The following is an 18,311-nucleotide window of genomic DNA, read 5'->3' on the forward strand; positions in this document are numbered from 1 at the left end:
ATTTGAGCCGGTCCAGGGTCTTCGAACTCCATACCTTGTCGATCATTCTTGTTCTCACAGGAGACTTGCACACCCATTAGACGAAGCGGGGCCATATCTACTGCTGTGATCATGGAGTTCAATTTCTTCATGGGGAACATGATATACAAGTTCCCAATCTCCAGCTCCTCATCCGCGCTCAGAGCAGAAAATCTCCTGCCGACATGAAGGGATCGAGAGTTCGCCAAGAAGAAGTTTGGGCACTCGAACATGAGCTCTGCTGCTGCGATCACGGTTTGTCCCCTGAATTGCCTGATTTCTCCATCTGGGAACACGACCGTAATGGATCGAGTCTTGGAGCTCTTATTCATGATCAGTGGCGTAACCATGTGAGTGCACGAAACGAAGTTCCCCATAGTCGAAGACTACAACCGAATCCAGAAGGGGATCAAGAGAAATCAAAGCTCAGAAGATATGAGTGGGTGTAGGCTGCAATCAAGTCGGGATTATATAGGGGAAGCCAGGAAGTCAATAAGAGGAAGAACTTCGTTGATGGAGAAATTTGTGTGAAGTTAACCTCCAAGCCATTTGCCTAATTAACCGCAAAAATTGCCATCACATTCGCACAAATATATCTCGGGCTGCATTTTATTAAGAAGTGGACGTCCATCGAATTGGACCACACCGGTAACATGTTTGATATCTGAATCACTAGGATTTTGTCAAAAGTCATACAAATTGTAGTAATAGGTTACCAGTGGTTTAATGGTGAAGCATCAAACGCTCAACTTGAACATCATGAGTTCGAACTTCACTGAGGACGTAGAGCTCGCCACTATGTGAGTGTATTATGGGATGGCGGTGACCGACTCATAATGTTTGATTCAGTGGGTCTTGGACTTAATTCACTAGTATATTGGTGGGGCTGCGGTGATCAAGTTGGGCTGAAGTCTCAGCGAGTTATGGCGAAAGGAACATTCCATGGCGGTTAGGTTCCCTTAGTTGGGGCAGCCACAGCGGGCTAATAACCCGACTTAACCTTTATATTCAGCCAAAAAAAAAAAAGGTTTCGGTTCTTTTTCTATGGCGATTTCATCTGACGGATCAGTTTTAATAGTTATCGGTTGAAAAGATGCGCAATTCTAGACTATGTTACCTGTCAACCGATGCTTAATTTGATGTTTAGTGCTGGTAGGGACCGTGGGGCCTCCAGTTAATCACTTAAGAGGCCTAATTATGCTGACCACGACCCCCGAAAACTAGAAGATTTGGGAGATTAATGTTGCTTGTTTTTCTTCATGTTGGGTCCTCTCCTCTTCCTTCCAATTGGCATGCGGCACGGTGGGTCATCAATCATTATTGGGTCCGCTTCTAAGGTTTTTGGTTGGGTCCTCTGGCACCACGTTAGGGATAAACCCAGTTTACCGATATGATTACAATTTTTGAACTTAGATAAAACTTTTTGATAAAAATGTCCAAGTACTTGCTTGCAATCAAGAAGTCTTGGGATTTAATTTTTATGAGTGAGATTTTTGTACACATTTGTAGAATTGTTTTTCTATCGGTTTGTTAGGCTTACGAACCTCCTATATAACCGGAAAAAATAACGGTTTTTTCCTCGCTCTCGACCAAGGATTAAATAATATCAAAGGGGAAACATATTCTCGAAATCTCATTAAAAAAGAAAGGGAACGCGATAGTGAAAGGTCGATCTTATCATGTTCTCGCCTAGTATGTTGATCCATAAAGAAGAATAGGGCCAATTGATTATTGTCTTTTGTCTAGTACTATAATTCGTTTTGATACCGATTCTATTACGTATCAACTGATCTATTTAGTTGAACCAAAGATGAGGTACGATTCCGAGACATCATTCCCACGTTGACAGTTCACCCGTCATTAATTATGATTAGAATCGTAATATATAGTTGGAAAGACAAAAATTGCCTCTACGATTTGGAATAAGGACTGTGATTTTTTAAACCAGTTATTCCTTGAAGGTGAAGTTCGACGTTGCTCAAGCTAAACAATCGTTTTCTAGGATTGGAGTGGAAGGTGAGACGATGTATTTCCAAAAACCTCGAGACAATTAAGGCACATCCTAATCCATTCTCCCTAATGGATTTCAAGTTGGAATTTTTGAAGTTTGTATACTTCCCTCTTTATTTATGTGCGTGATACTTCTTTTCTTATACACATTCCAAGAACTTTGATCCTTCCTATGTTTGATATTTTAACTCCGAAAGGACTGCAAGTATAATTCAATACGTTTTTCTTCTTGTTATTCCTTTTCTCTCCTACTCTGTTATACATAAGCTTTACTCCATGGAACCAAAGAAGGATGAGGTCACTGTTCGATAGATCGTTCCCAATTGTTAATGTCCCAAAAGTGGTATGTGGTCGGTCCGCTACGCATATGATCAGTGCTTCTTATATGCTCGGGTTAATGATATAAGGCGTATGATGTAGTCGGCCTGTTGTAACGACTGCCAGCCCCAGTCTGTGTACTAGAAGTTATTGTATAATTCATGTCGAATGGACGCTCTTTTTACAATGGAGACGGCACCCAATTCGAAATTTACCTGAGAACTGCTCATACACGCAAACTCTCTAGACAGCTGACTAGGTTGTTCGACGTTTTTTGATTTCTCCTCTGATTTTGTTCTCGAGCAGGACAAAATGTGTTCCTTGATGAGTTAAAAAACTTGGGTTAAACTATGTATTGGGCTCAAATTACTTTGGCAGGCGCTGCCAATGAAGTGCACAGAGACACCCCAGTTATCTGCTTGTTGGACTGCCTTTCGTTGTAGTCCTTTTACTTTAATTTTGTGTACTTAAGTCCGCCAACTTAATTTCTTCTCTCCAACGGGACCTCTGTCAATCTGCATTATCGATTGAGGAACCTAACTACAGCCACCTGCTAATCAAGATTGGACGAGACAGTGAAAGGCATGACGTGTTTGGAAAAGGGGCAGTTTTTCAAAAATGTCAAAAACAATATGGACTTTATTAGAAACACATAAAGTATGGGGACTATATCAGGAAGAAGAAAACATTGAAGGACTAAAGCATACTAGAAAGGAAATTGGAAAAAGAAGCGAAGGGGTCTTCGTCTTCCCCTCCGTCTAGTTTGTTCACTATGATCTAATCGACACCACAACTCATCAAGCTGAACGTCCGCCATTGAGGCTTGCCGAGCAGCTTCGCATCCCGTGGAAGCTATGAGTAGCGGAGTAGAAGGAGGGGGAGACTTGATGGCGAAAGCCACCGAAGCTGCTAACAATCTCTATGTACTCCGGGACACTTACGTTTTTCTTCTTGTATTTCCTTTTCTCTCCGACTCTGTTATACATAAGCTTTACTCCATGGATCCAAAGAAGGATGAGGCAACTGTTCGATGGATCGTTCCCAATTGTTAATGTCCCAAAAGTGGTATGTGGTCGGTCCGCTACGCATATGATCAGTGCTTCCTATATGCTCTGGTTAATGATATAAGGAGTATGATGTAGTCAGCCTATCGTAACGACTGCCAGCCCTTCTGTGTACTAGAAGTTATTGTATAGTTCATGTCGAATGGACGCTCTTTTTACAATGGAGACGGCATCCAATTCGAAATTTACCTGAGAACTGCTCATGTACGCAAACTCTCTAGACAACTGATTAGGTTATTCGACATTTTTTGATTTCTCCCCTGATTTGGCTCTCGGGTAGGACATAATGTGTTCCTTGATGAGTTAAAACTTGGGATAAACAATGTAGTGGGCTCAAATTACTTTGGCTGGCGCTGCCAAGGAAGTGCATAGAGACACCCCAGTTATCTGCTTGTTGGACTGCCTTTCGTTGTAGTCCTTTTACTTTAATTTTGTGTACTTAAGTCCGCCAACTTAATTTCTTCTCTCCAACGGGACCTCTATCAATCGGCATTATCGATTGAGGAACCCAACAACAGCCACCTGCTAATCAAGATTGGACGAGACAGTGAAAGGCATGACGTGTTTGGAAAAGGGGACAGTTTTTCAAAAATGTCAAAAACAAGATGGACTTTATTAGAAACACATAAAGTATGGGGACTATATCAGGAAGAAGAAAACATTGAAGGACTAAAGCATACTAGAAAGGAAATTGGAAAAGGAAGTGAAAGGAAATTCGTCTTCCCCTCCGTCTAGTTTGTTCACTACGATCCCATCGACACCACGGCTCATCAAGCTGAACGTCCGCCATTGAGGCTTGCCGAGCAGCTTCGCATCCCGTGGAAGCTATGAGCAGCGGAGTAGAAGAAGGGGGAGACTTGATGGCGAAAGCCACCGAAGCTGCTAACAATCTCTACGTACTCCGGGACACCTACTTTCCGCCCAACCCACAAGACAAGCTCACCAAGCTGCGCATGGAATCTGATGCAGCCCTCAAGCTCCTCGACTCAATCCCTCCAGGTGACTCGCCAAATGTTATGTTTTTCTCCATACCCATTTCGTGGTGTCAGTTTGTGAGTAGGAAAATGCTGGAATCGTGAACTGGGTGCTTCAGATGCAGAGTTTCTAGAGCACGGGGGTTGAGGTTGTTCTGTTGGTGCGTCTGTCACAGTGAAAGTATAAGCTCTGCTTGTTGGTCAATGATGAATGACTGCTTTTATACTTTGGAGTCGAATTTCGATTTAGATTACTGGGTAAGTAGCTGATGAAGTTCTTGTGCTACATTGCGAGTCGGGTGAATTCTTATTATCAGATTCCAGTAACGGCAAGCTAAGTTAGCACTTTACGGAGAAATCTTGATCAACTCAAGTCTGATTGCTCTCGTTCTAATCCTCTTAGTTGCATAGTTCAATTCTTGTTTCGGTATTGTCTGTCTATACCTGTGGTTTTCCCAGTAATTACGCGGGCCCCCTTATTTAGAAACGTTGGAGTCACTTTCTTAACCTTGCCATGTCCCTTTCCCTTGCTTTTCTTTTGATGTTGTAACCCTGTTTATTGAAGAAATTGCATAACGAAATGTTGAAGTTTTACAGCAATACGGGGCATGTGTACGATGATATTAGTTGGGATCTTTATTGTTGGGATTGAAGGATAGATACGAGATTGAGTCCAGGATCATCTGACTGGGATTTGTATATTGATACAAGGGGAGTATTCTTATTCTATGAAAGGAGTAAGCAGCTGCATAGTGCACGCTTAATAATTGATTCATGCCATAGTGAAAGTTTGATTCTTTAGCTTTAGAAAAAGAAGTAATTCTTTATCATCCTAGGAAATAACATCTTGCCGTAATGCACATTTTTGTATGGCGATTTGAAGAGTCAATCTCGTCCACATGACTTAACTGTGAATACATTCTAAAAGCTTGAGTGTTGGATCATGCTGTAATGATTTTATGCTCTCAATGACTTTGCTGGTTGAGATCAGTATACCAGATTTCACATTTCTCATGGTGATTTTAAGTGGAAAACTCTACTTATAAAACAATGTCTCTTCAAGCTGATGGAGGTGAGATTGAAATGCAACTAGAATCACACCTGTCAAAAGTGCATCAATAATTTGGGATGGTTAATTATATTTTTGTGACTATGCTCAAGTACTTGTAGTGGAAGTACTAGACACCTGTACTTTGATTCTCTTGGTGCTGTTGATGACTTTTGCTAGTCTTATTCAATGCTTACTGTTTTCATCATTGTGGTCATTGTCCATAGTGCTCTCTTCTTATTTGTCTGCATCTATATTGGCAGATCAGAGGAAATTGCCCCTGCAACGTGCGACTTATGAATACCTCAGAGGAAAGATATTAGATGTATTTCCTGACTACAGAAAAGAAGCAGAGGATCATCTCTCAAAAGCTGTGAGAACAGAACTCAGTTTGCTTGCTTAATATGCTTTGATTATGAGGCTAAGGTTCCTGTTATGAAATTGAAAATTGTATTCTCCAGGTTAAGTTGAATCCATCTCTTGCAGATGCTTGGCTATGTTTAGGTAATTGCATTTGGAAGAAAGGGGATCTTCTTTCAGCAAAGAACTGCTTCAATCTTGCATTAAGCAAGGTTTGCTTTTTGCTTTTTGTTTTTTTTTTCCTTAGCCGCATTATATGTTTACAGTCTTTTGGTATGTGAAAATATCTTAGGATTTATGGGTCAAATTTCTAAGCTGATTCCTATTGTCTGGACATGCAGGGTCCAAACAAAGAGATACTGTGCCAACTGTCAATGCTTGTGAGAAAACTGGCCCAAGGCAAGATAGATTATTTCATTATTTTTTATCTATAGTCTATTTTAGATTTAATTTATGCGATGATTCATATTCTGAGATGAGGATGTTGAACAAGCTTGCAGTATTTGATGCAGTATCTTTGTACTTGCTGCAGTTTTATCTGTTATTTGTTTTCATTCAAATTTTTTGTGGTTCAACTTTAGTTAGACGCAGCTCTGAGCTCTTCCACCTGCATATGCATAAAATTACATGGCCTTGTATGGTGTCAAAAGCTAGAGTCGTGATAAGGGTATGAGATTGGCTGCCCCTTTCCAATGTTTGGGAGCCATATCTGTTGACGTATACTATTGGAACAATTTATAGTTATGTAATTAAAGGAGCCTCCTATTGCAATTGAGTGGACTAATTTAAATCTTTAGATTCTTTTTGCTAGCACTGGATGACCCGCTTGCTTAATGAACGTCTATTCCATAGAAAGAAGAGAGAGGAAAAGGAAAAATTATGTGAAAGCACTTGAAATTTTTGATAAATAAATTAGGGGAAAACTACTAGGGTTTTAGCCGCTGATTTTTTTAGTTGCTGTTTATATGTAACCCCGATGAGTCTATTCTTCTGTAGGTTCTGAGAATCAAGCAGAAATGGTTGAAGAAAGTATAAAACATGCAAAAGAAGCTATCGCATTGGATGTGAAGGATGGGAATTCCTGGTGTAAGTGAATTTTACTTTCGATGAACTTTTAATTTGAGATTCCTTGGCCTTTGTCTGCTTACCTAAAAACATTAAATGCAACTCCAGTTTCAGTCATAAAGTAAATAGTAAGTGGTTTTGTGGTAACTCAGGTTAAATATTTCTCCATTGACAGAGATTAATTTCATAGAGCTCTCATAGTGTATTTACTCAGTTGTCTCTTTTCCTACGTTTTGCTCTATGCATTTGTTGGTGCCTGACCTTTACAAAAGTTTCAACTCTGCACCCCCTAATAGCTGTACTTTTATGTAACAACATTAGGGGAATTGAGCTTTCATGTGGAAGTAGTGCACCTGTAAATTAATTAGAATACAAGTGATTGATCGTGTTTCTTTCTTTTTCTAGTTGAAGAATGCTCTCGTTTCCAATTTTTCTCTGGAAAATAAACCTACTCGTATTTTCTTTGCATGTCATGACATGGTTTCTTCTTCCATAGATAATCTTGGAAACGCATGCCTCACGAGCTTTTTTGTGACTGGTGCATGGGATCATGGCAAACTTCTTCAGTCATTGAAAGCATACCAGAATGCTGTAAGCTTTTGAACATCTTACCATAAGGGCAGCTCAATCTGAGTATTATATTTTGCATAAAAGACAGTGGATTTCACCTTTGAAGAAACAGTACGAGATCCAATCGCATTTTGCACCTTTGAAGATACTTGATCTAGATCAAGTATTATATTTGGCTTAAAAGACAACGGCATTCTTCACCTTGGTCATTCTTCCTGTACAATATCTTAGATAAGTAGAAACTGTACGAGATCCAAGTTTGCAAGTCGAGGAAAGGGGATATTTGCCTTACACTTAGAACTTTCGAAGAGCGAGCATTAGTTTGGAATAGTCAAATTTCTTTGGCACAAAATGGAAAGATAAAAACACTTTTGATCGTTTACAATGATCTTTTGGTTGTCCTTTATTCTTAAGTGTAAATTAAATTGTTGAACATGTAGACTTCCCTTTGCCATCGTCAAAATTATTCTTTTATGTGTTTCCTCATAGAAAATGAAGGGAATGATTAATTATTTCATGTATCCTACTCTTTTTATATTTCATGAGCAAACTATGTTCTAACTTTGTGGTTATACGCCAGGAAAAAGATGAGAGAATGAAGTCCAATCCAGACCTTTATTTCAATTGTGCTACGGTCAGTACGGTTGTGAAATTGCTTCTTTCTTTAATCGCAAAGCCAGGAAATGAATGGTCTACTGACATAGCTGCAGATATTTATGGGGTCATTTCGTGAGTCTGATCTGTAATTTCTGAAAGTAGTGGAAGTTTACAGCTTTATTATGTTGAAAATTTCATCTCAAATTTAGTCTCATGTAACAATGTCTTAATCATTCTCAAACCTTTTTCAAGTCCTATGACAATATTTTGATTTTCAGGTGAACAAGTATCTAGAGAACTATGAGAGGGCCCTTAGTGGATTTGAGGCTGCTGCTCTGAAAGATCCTGGGTTGAATGCTTCTGATGAGGTCCAAAAAATAGTGAATCTTCTTGACAAGTTGGACAACTTTTTGAAGGCGAGGTTCCCCATTTGATTTGACTTCACCAATAAAAACTGATTAGTAGAGTAATCATTACAATAAAAATGGCTGGTGCGCTCTATGACTGGTGGTTTGAGCTGTTTCGTTTCATTTCATTTACAGGTGCATAAAAAAGCAAAACGACTCGCATCGATGGCCTCCTCCCTCACTTCTGTCAGCTGTAAGCTGTTATGTTTTGATTTGGTCTTCTATGTGGCCTTTTTTTGTTTTTGTTTTTGTTTTTTTTTGTTTTTTGTTAGTAGTCTTCTATGTAGCTTTTCTCGGTTGCCTTCTTGAAACTGAGCCGAATCTTCTTTTAAATGCTCTTCTTTCAGTGAGTCCTCCATACAGAAGGGCAAATGTAGATGCTCTGACAGAGGGTCTAAACAAAGCAGTAGCAGTGGTTGGAAAGGTGCTTTTCTTTGTCAAGCACGATAACGTCGCTCCACTGTGAGTTCCCTTTCTTTGTCAAAATCTTGTCTCCCTAGCCTATTCCTTTCCTTGCGTATGGATTCATCGTGCATTAAGATTTCAAACTTGTGACTCAAAATATATGTCAGATCTAAACATCCAAGTAAGATGTGAATCCGTTTTGCAGATACTATCTGGTATGCGATTCAAATCAGACGTGCTTTGTCCTATCGGTTTATGGGATGAGTGCTGATGCGGTAAAAGCCCTCTCTTCCTTGAAAACCTACTTTTTCTTTATGCTATTATTGCTCTAGACGCAAGGTCATCCTTCTGTGATCTTGCAGATAAAAGAAGGAGATCAACTGATACTACTTGATCCTATTTATCGGTTCGCCGATTTTTCTTGGAGAGGAAAGGTAATTTTTGCCATAAATGTTCGATATTTTTTCCATTCTGATATGCAAATAACTGATCTTTTTCCGTTATTCTTCCTGCATCTTGGCCAGTCTTACCAGTTCAAATCGATTCGCGTGGACTTCCTCAATCAGCTGCTCTTGAACGGGAAGCCCTTGTCTCCTAGCCAAGCAGTTCGAGCTTCAATCCATGCACAGCATAAACCATGAATGAATCGATACCTTACGGCCTATAATTTTATATTCGAAAGAGTGAAGCCCAGACTGATGTTGCTTGATATTTCAGAATTCCCCGAATGCCATGTCTATTATTGTGTACATTTCATAACTGGCTTTATTCTCCTCTTTCAATGTATTTGGGAGTTTTCTGAATTTCAGCTATCCATTCAAGAAAATTAGATATATCACTTTATTGGTGGGTGGCATAATTCTTTTTGCCCCCAAACAATGTGAAAGTTGATTTCTTTTTCCCTTTCATGTCATAACTAACATTAACAAAAGTGATTGAACACAGTATACCAATAAGATTTTCTTATATGGAATTAATTCAGACTTGCAAATGTTTAAAAAGGAAATAGATGAGCAAAGAAGTAAATATTAGTATTTTGAAAATAATAATTAAGCACGGTATATCAAGGAGAACGATCTTTTAAACATCGAATCAATAATTCGTTATCTACTTTTATCTCCATGTGGACCTCGATCAATTCGATCTTCGAGTTCTGTGTGGTCTACGAGTACGGGATGGAAAGCAATATACTGTTTTTGGTTACCCTTAGGAATAACCTATATCTCAGAGGGTCAAAGACGGGCAATCTTACCAAACACATCCAAATCGATCAAAGCACCGTTGTATTACTCAGCCCACTTCTCAAGCACAACTTCTAATCATCGAAATAAAAGCAAATAAATCTATCAAAAAAACAAAAAAAAAAGAAAAAGAAAAGAGACAGCACGAATTATTTGCTATTTTTGTTAATGCATTTGGTAATAATTTTCTGGTTTATTAAAGTCGATTTCGCCAAAGATTGGACGCACCAAGTCAACTTAAGTGCGCCCGCCAATATCACCAAAAAAATAGAGGGAGGTAAAAAGGGGGGGGGGGGGGGGGGGGGGGGGGGGGGGGGGAAAAAGGATTCCGGGCATTGGACTGTATCCATTTCTCTTCGGTTATACATAAACCAGAATCTACCGAACTTTCCTCCACCGTCGGAGAAAGTCTTATATGTAACGGGTATATTATGTAATAATATCACAAGCTAATAATGTTTTCAGTTCCTCTTAATTTTAAATTAAGGAGATTAAACTCATGAAAAGAAAATACAGAAAAAAATAAAAATAAAAACCAACTGAAACCATTATCCCAGCTGCTCATCTTCCTCGACGGTAGACTTTGATCCATAGAGGAGCACAGGTCGACAACCGCCAGCTACATTAATTAAACAATCATGGACTCGATGAGTTTAAAATCACTGCTATTAAGAAAGGTGGATTGATTCAAGTAATTCGACACTTATTTTCTTTAAATAAGGTTTTGGGTTTGAGTCTTGTGACTGAAGAAAATCCACGGATGAGAGCTTTACCGCTTAGTGGGCCGATCCGACTCAACTGAATTAGTCGAGACCCATTGGGCTTCCAAATATTAAGATATACACTGAAAAATCACTGCTTTTAATATTGAGGTGTTGTTTCCTCTTCTTTTTTTTTTTCGATGGGTGGTGTCGTTTCCTCTTTAAAGTCTCAGTTCATGCTAGGTTCGTTCTTCAAATTCTCACTACTTTGTAATTTTTCCATAGAAGAACGCACCCCGCAGGGACTAAAATTAGAAGCAACCTAGAGCAAGCTCACGATTTGGATAGTGGCTAAACACTACGGGCAGTGTAGGATTGAAGAGAGTGCTCGTGTTTTTTATTTTTATTTTTTACATATATTTCTTTCTTTTTTTCTATTTTTTCTTTTATTTAATGAGGATGGGGCATCAATGTGCCAATATGTCTAATGTGGACATCCAGTCGGATTTCATGTCAACAAAATTAACAGTTTAAGAAACAGAAGGATGAAAAATAAAAAAGTAACAAAATGTACATGAATATAAATAGAAAACAAATAAAAGAAGTGATAGAAACTGCATGGCTAAGATAATACTTTTTCTATTATATCTTTTTTTCATATTCGGGTACAATTAGATGCATGGTTCATTCTAAGTAAAAAAAAAAAAAAGATGACAAAGGAAGCTGATATAGTGGAAGAGAAAAATTCAAATTATGTGTATCAAATCAAACATTAATTAATTGATTACAGTATATATTAGATACCGGCAATGACCAAGAATGCTGATATGTGCGAAAATTGGCCGGCCGAATTAATAGATGATGCTCTCTGGAAATCTTCAACTTATGGGATCCCAAAAGTATTAATAGTTCTTGCATTGAGTATAATTGAGAAATTCATAGTTTCGCTTGTTCATGGCCTCTCTAATTTTGATACAAAATTATTCATGTAGTTTTTGCATTGTGTGCGTATATGTTTGCATTTCCTACTTGCAATCAATATTATATAAATTTATTCTATAGTAGTGAGTGATCAATAAATTGAAAAGCTGAGGTCTAGCTCTATATGTAAATTATCAAGTAACACAAAAAGCAGTTACTCGGTTGTGGTTAAAGATTTAATCACGCTAGTCGGGATACTTTGTGCTCCGAACTTGGCTCCGTTAGTCTACCAATTGCGCGAGTTGGTAGAGAGGGACTGGACTGTTGAGATCGTCGATACTTACCGTGAAAGAAATTCATGCGTTGATTGGCTAGAACGCTTGATTCACCAGAGCGCTTGATTCGCCTTTGAGTTTTCACATGCTGCATCATCCACCAACTCAACTTAGACCGCTGATGTTCGGCGACGTTGTTGGGGTTTCCACACCCCGCTTTTGAGTTTCTTAGTTTTACTTTTGTTGTTCTTTTGATGTAATCGGGCCTAGCCCGTCACAATTATCCAAAAAAAAGAGCTCTCTCTTGAAATTCGCTTGCATTCATCTATTGTCCCATGGTAGAACCGATTTCTTGCCATAAGGTCAAAATTATACTCGGTAATCTAGGACTTAATTTAGATTTCACATCGTGTATGTAATTATACTATTCTTAATTATGCTTTATAATGTTAGAGACCCGTTGAAATAAAAATTGAAGCAAACAAATTGATCAATTCAATTACGCGTCATAATTAGCATGACATTAGATATTAAATTTTCTTTGGATTACATAATACTATGTTTATGAAGTGAAGTGCCAACCACTCTTCGTGGGAACATTGAATTTGAACTCGTCAAATTAAACTCCTTGGGTGAGTCCGTGGGACCAAATTGGGACAAAGTCGTCCATTATCATCTCAGCCTCTCAAGTGTTTGCTATATAAACATATGGATGTACCAAAGATGAAGAAGGGGCGAGGGAAATTATAAGCCAGAGAGAAGAGTGAGAGAGAGATCAATGGAGGAATCATTTGCTATGCAATTTTCATGAATGATATTTTCTTGTAATGTTCTATCTCATCCTCTGGTTGTAATAGATCCATTTAGCACGCATTAATTTCCTTGTAACAAAAAAAAATCTATATTTTTTTTTCGATAATAAAGGAGGCATATAAGTTTAGTACATGAAAAGAAAACAAAGCTTAATAAAGAGGCACATAAGTCTCACTGGTAAGAATCGAATCCAGGACTTTTTCGTTTCAGGCGACGCCTTGTGCCATTGCACCAATACCCCTTCCTCGAAAATCTATAAATTTTTAATACTGTCGACCTAGAGGTTGTGCTTATTTCCGTTTTTCTCTTTTTATTGTTTTTTTGCTGAACGGTCCATGTCGGTGTGTCTTTGACATTGACTAGACGAACTGTACGTAGTTTATATGTAGAAGACGAAACAAGTGACGAAACCCACTTTCAACCTCTTTTATTTGGGCCATGGAAGACACATAACCCGACCGTTTCCCAAAATTGAAAGAGAGAAGCCTATAATTTTATGCCTATAATTAAGAGTCGTGCACAAAATTCAGACAGGTATATCAGATTAGAAAGTAGTTAACATATTATGTAATTAACTAGCCTTTTTTTAACCCCGTGCTACGGAAATTTGCCGAACCTTTTGCCTTTAGAAGTAAGATTATAATTCCTTTTTTTCTCAGTAAAATTTTTTTATGTTTTGCAGATATAATTATAGTTTCATTTTGAATAAAGTAGTTTCCATAAACTATGCATGATTCAAAGTACAAATAATTATGTTGTAGTTTTATGCACATAAATAATTAATTTGTTATATATAATATAAATTTTATTTGCTATAACAAATTTCCAACATAAATTTAAAACGATAGGAGATTTGTATTGCAATAGTCTAATAATATATTGAGTTTTGTAAATTGTACTGGGAAGTTATAGGCGGTTTATAGATTGTATAGTTAACCTACTACTTGAAATTTAATTTCGTACAAATAATTTTTTCCAGATTGAGGGTATAAATGCTCATATAAATTAATTCAAGTAAAGTATATTTTCTAATTTTGTTATTTTTAAATTGAATTTAATCAGAATTATATATAGAAGTAAATATTATTTGGATATTCACCTTTCTAGCTCTATATCAGTAAACATTTACCTTTCTAATCTTATTTATTACATAAATACAGACATTTATAGCTCTATATCATTAAATATCTATCTTTCTAACCTTATTTATTGTATGTGATACAACTTTATATATATATATATATAAATTAGTGCATTACTATCATTAGGAAGATTCTAGAAACTCCAGCTGTAATGACAGAATTATAAGCCAATAGTTTCCAAAAAATAGAATGAGAGAGAAGTCTAATTTCCTGCCTCCCGTTTCAAATGGACGGATAATTTAGAGATGTGCACAAAATTCAGACAAATGCAATTGTTTTAAATGTCCTGTTTTTCCCATTGAAAAATAAGTTAACAATAAAAGATATTTCAGAAAATTTGGAAACTCATTATTAAAAGCATTGCGTGATCAATATAAACAGACATTCGAGAAGTAAGATCCCAGTAGTGATTGTCATCGACTGTGATGAGCATTGGAGTTCATTGTAGGAAGCCATTTCGATAATCGTCATTATATTTTACCTTGGAGATAATGTATTTTAGTCATGTATAAGGATTAATTGCACAGATGGTCCAAAAAGTTTCATGGATGCTTCAAGTTAGTCCAAAATATTTTTTTGGTAACTTGTTGGTACAAAAAGTTTCAAAACCATTTCAATATAGTACATTCTGTCAATTGCCCTTGACGCCATTAACATTTTGCTGATATGACTCGTCCTATGTGTCACTTTTGTTACATGGAATCAATCATAATGCCCCACGTCATTTAAGAGAAAATAAAAATTTAAAAAAGTCCAATAAAAATATAAAAAATAATTAAAAAATAGTAAAAATTTAGAAAAAAAATAAAAAAAAAATTAATTTTTAAAAACTTTTAAAAATAATTTTAATTTAATTTTTAAATAATTTTTATTATTTTAAATTTTAAATTTAAAAATATTTAAATATTTAAATTATTTTAAAAATTATTTTAAAATTATTAAAAATAATTTTAAAATTTTAAAATTTTAAAGTTTTTTAAAGTAATTTTTTATTTTTTTTATTTTCTGTATTTTTATTGAAATTTTTCAAATTTTATTTTCTCTTAAATGACGTGATGCACTGTGATTGGTTCCACGTAACAAAAGTGACACATAGGACATGCCATGTCAGCAAAATGTTAACGGCGTTAGGGGCAATTGACGGAATGTACTACATTGAAATGGTTTTGAAACTTTTTGTACCAACAAGTTACCAAAAAAATATTTTGGATCAACTTGAAACATTCACGAAACCTTTTGGACCACCGGTGCAATTTACCCCATGTATAAATATTTTCAAAGATAGAACATTGTATTCGACTATATATTATAATGCAAATCACCTCATACAGTAAGTGAGGAATTTAGCCATTCATACCTTTGTCTTTAGTAATTTTCATGTTCCCGCTAATTTCCAGATGATTTTCAGATTTGCACATCATGATTGACGTACAACATGACGAAAGCTATGTAACATTATACATATGTGGTAGAATTTCCAGGAATTCGTTTAATTGCTATATATATATATATATATATATACATACATATTTCGTGTTCAATGAACAAAGGAAATATTAGCAATTAATATCAGTACATTGAGTAGGATCGATTCACCAGAAATGTCAAACAGCAGATTTTTTTTTTCCAGTTACAAAGAGGCTCATAGGCTTAGTGTAATAAAATAGTGTAATTTTTTAGCTGGATATTTTAATTGATATATTTTTTGGGTAAAATGTACTAACCTCCCCACCTTGAGATTTGAGGAAAATGACACTTTGCTTCATTTGTTGAAAAAGTCCCATTTCGACTTACTTGATGAAGCTATTAATTTTGGAAAAATATCAATTGGGTTCATAACCCATGAATTTTTCATTTCAAGACCATACATTTATTTTTGTATTGAACAAAGCAACCACATTATATAAAATATTTGTATGAGGTTTTTATTTTTCCTCTCTATTCGAATTTTTTAGCTGGATATTTTAATTGATATATTTTTTGGGTAAAATGTACTAACCTCCCCACCTTGAGATTTGAGGAAAATGACACTTTGCTTCATTTGTTGAAAAAGTCCCATTTCGACTTACTTGATGAAGCTATTAATTTTGGAAAAATATCAATTGGGTTCATAACCCATGAATTTTTCATTTCAAGACCATACATTTATTTTTGTATTGAACAAAGCAACCACATTATATAAAATATTTGTATGAGGTTTTTATTTTTCCTCTCTATTCGAATTTTTTAGCTGGATATTTTAATTGATATATTTTTTGGGTAAAATGCACTAACCTCCCCACCTTGAGATTTGAGGAAAATGACACTTTGCTTCATTTGTTGAAAAAATCCCATTTCAACTTACTTGATGAAGCTATTAATTTTGGAAAAATTCAATTGGGTTCATAACCCATGAATTTTTCATTTCAAGACCATACATTTATTTTTGTATTGAACAAAGCAACCACATTACATAAAATATTTGTATGAGGTTTTTATTTTTCCTCTCTATTCAAATTTTTTTACTATTTTTATTATTTTTTAAATTTAACTCTTTAAATGAAAAAAAAAATTAAAATGATGTTGACCTTGTATGAACATTTTATGTAATGTGAGCCTTATTAAGTAAAAATATAAATATAGGACTAAAAAGAAAAAAACTAAGAGTTATTGCCCTAATTGGTATTCTCACAAAAATAATAATTTGATCAGCTAAGATTGTGTTTGATTACCCCAAATAATTTCAGCACTTAATTAGATTAAGCTTGTTTGATAAATATAAAATAAAAAGTGACATAACTTAATGAACAAGTCAAAAAAGTGCTGAATGAGTAAATAAATGGGCACTTACTTAATCATTCAGTGGTTTTTTTGCTAAATCGCTCAGCTGAGTGCAATTTTATCTTATTTCGGTGGTCCCCCTCAACTTTTGAATAATTTGCAAATCAGTCCATTTGCATTTTCACAGTAACAGAAGAGAGGGGGGAGAGAAAGAATAGAGGGCGGGGGTCGGGGGTCGTCTCTGGCCACCACCTCCACAATGCCCCCTCCCTCTCCAATCTGAAAACCCTCTATCATTTTTTTTTTTTGCAATTTTCAATTTTTAATTTTCTGAAATTAAAAATTTTAAATAAAATGTGGGCAAAAGTGAAAAGATGTTAAAGTATTTGGTATTTATGTAAATATAATTTCAACCATTATAATTTTTACCCAATCAAAACTCTTCACTTAATCAATCAAGTATCTATTCTATTTAGATCTTAAATTTTCAGCACTTAATTTTCAACGCTTAAAATTTAGTCAAGCAAACACAACCTAAGTCAAATGGGATTAATTGCATATTTGCTTATCAAATGAGATTATAGTCATTTCTTCAAACCTCAAGGGAATTAGCGCATTTTACCCAAAAATAAATTTATGGTCTTGAAAATGAAATTCCATTACTTATGAACCCATTTGATATTTTCCAAAACATAATAGTTTGGTCAAATAAGTCAAATGGGGCTAAGCGCCAGCCTATCTTTTCAACAAATGGAGTGAAGTGTCATTTCCTTAATCTCAAGGAAGGTTAGTGCATTTTACCCATTTCGTTTTGAATAGGATATGTTTATAAAAAATATAGTCGGAACAATTCTCTTTAATCGTAAGCTCTGCTCTTATCAAAAATAAGTTCATGACGTCGTGGGCATGCAACTGGCGTGCAGGCCTAACAGAAAAGGCTAACAGGCCCAGTGTGGAATCAAGGCCGAATAAGATGGACCCGTAGGCCCAAAAATTAGACTGAACAGCCCTAAATTGTTAAAAGAGACAGTAAAAGGAGGATCAAATAAATTATGAGCTAAAGCTCCAAGGTATATATGTACACAGCTCAAGGTAGCATTGAGTAAAACCCAAGATTCTAACAATTTTTAATGTAATCCTCTTCTGCAGGTTCTAGAGACCAGAGACAATCTGCATTTTACAGCTCGCTTTGTAAACGCCATGACTCTCTCTTCCAAAAAAAAAAACGGCACGTGAGAAAAGCATAGGCCCAATAAAGAGAAGAGAAATAGAGTTAAAATCCATAGGTCCAACAGAAAATTTTCATTAACATGAATCGAATTCGGAACCTATTGATTTTCATTAATGGTACTACACTCTATTTCTTATCTAAAATGATTTCCTTTACCTAACCGTCCAAATTGGTGTTTTGAATTGAGGAATGGTAGTAGTTATCTATATAGAAGATTATTGTGGTTTGCGAGAGACGACATAGGCGCCCCTTTTTTTTCGGTAGTGAATAAGAAGAGAGGAGCCAAAATGGGGGAGGAGATAAGAAGTCTTATCCTTTTTCAGGATAAGGGAAGTTTAGAGAAGGGGAAGGAAAGTTGGGTCAAGATTTTTCTAGATAAGCGAAGTTTAAG

General features: G+C 36.0%; 1 protein-coding gene across 1 annotated transcript; it reads left to right on the plus strand.

Moving 5' to 3' along the window:
• The first annotated feature begins 4,135 nt into the window (after positions 1-4,135).
• Positions 4,136-9,674, plus strand: LOC116212165 (tetratricopeptide repeat protein 5-like). The gene is made up of 13 exons (XM_031546737.1): positions 4,136-4,409; positions 5,696-5,805; positions 5,894-6,004; positions 6,134-6,191; positions 6,789-6,878; positions 7,354-7,448; positions 8,008-8,061; positions 8,303-8,440; positions 8,567-8,624; positions 8,779-8,893; positions 9,042-9,111; positions 9,199-9,270; positions 9,361-9,674. Exons 1-13 carry the CDS (start codon positions 4,238-4,240, stop codon positions 9,475-9,477), a joined length of 1,260 nt encoding a protein of 419 aa, XP_031402597.1. The 5' UTR covers positions 4,136-4,237; the 3' UTR covers positions 9,478-9,674.
• The last annotated feature ends 8,637 nt before the right edge of the window (positions 9,675-18,311 follow it).

This window comes from Punica granatum, chromosome 6 (assembly GCF_007655135.1).
Source record: "Punica granatum isolate Tunisia-2019 chromosome 6, ASM765513v2, whole genome shotgun sequence".
NCBI classification, from domain to species: domain Eukaryota; kingdom Viridiplantae; phylum Streptophyta; class Magnoliopsida; order Myrtales; family Lythraceae; genus Punica; species Punica granatum.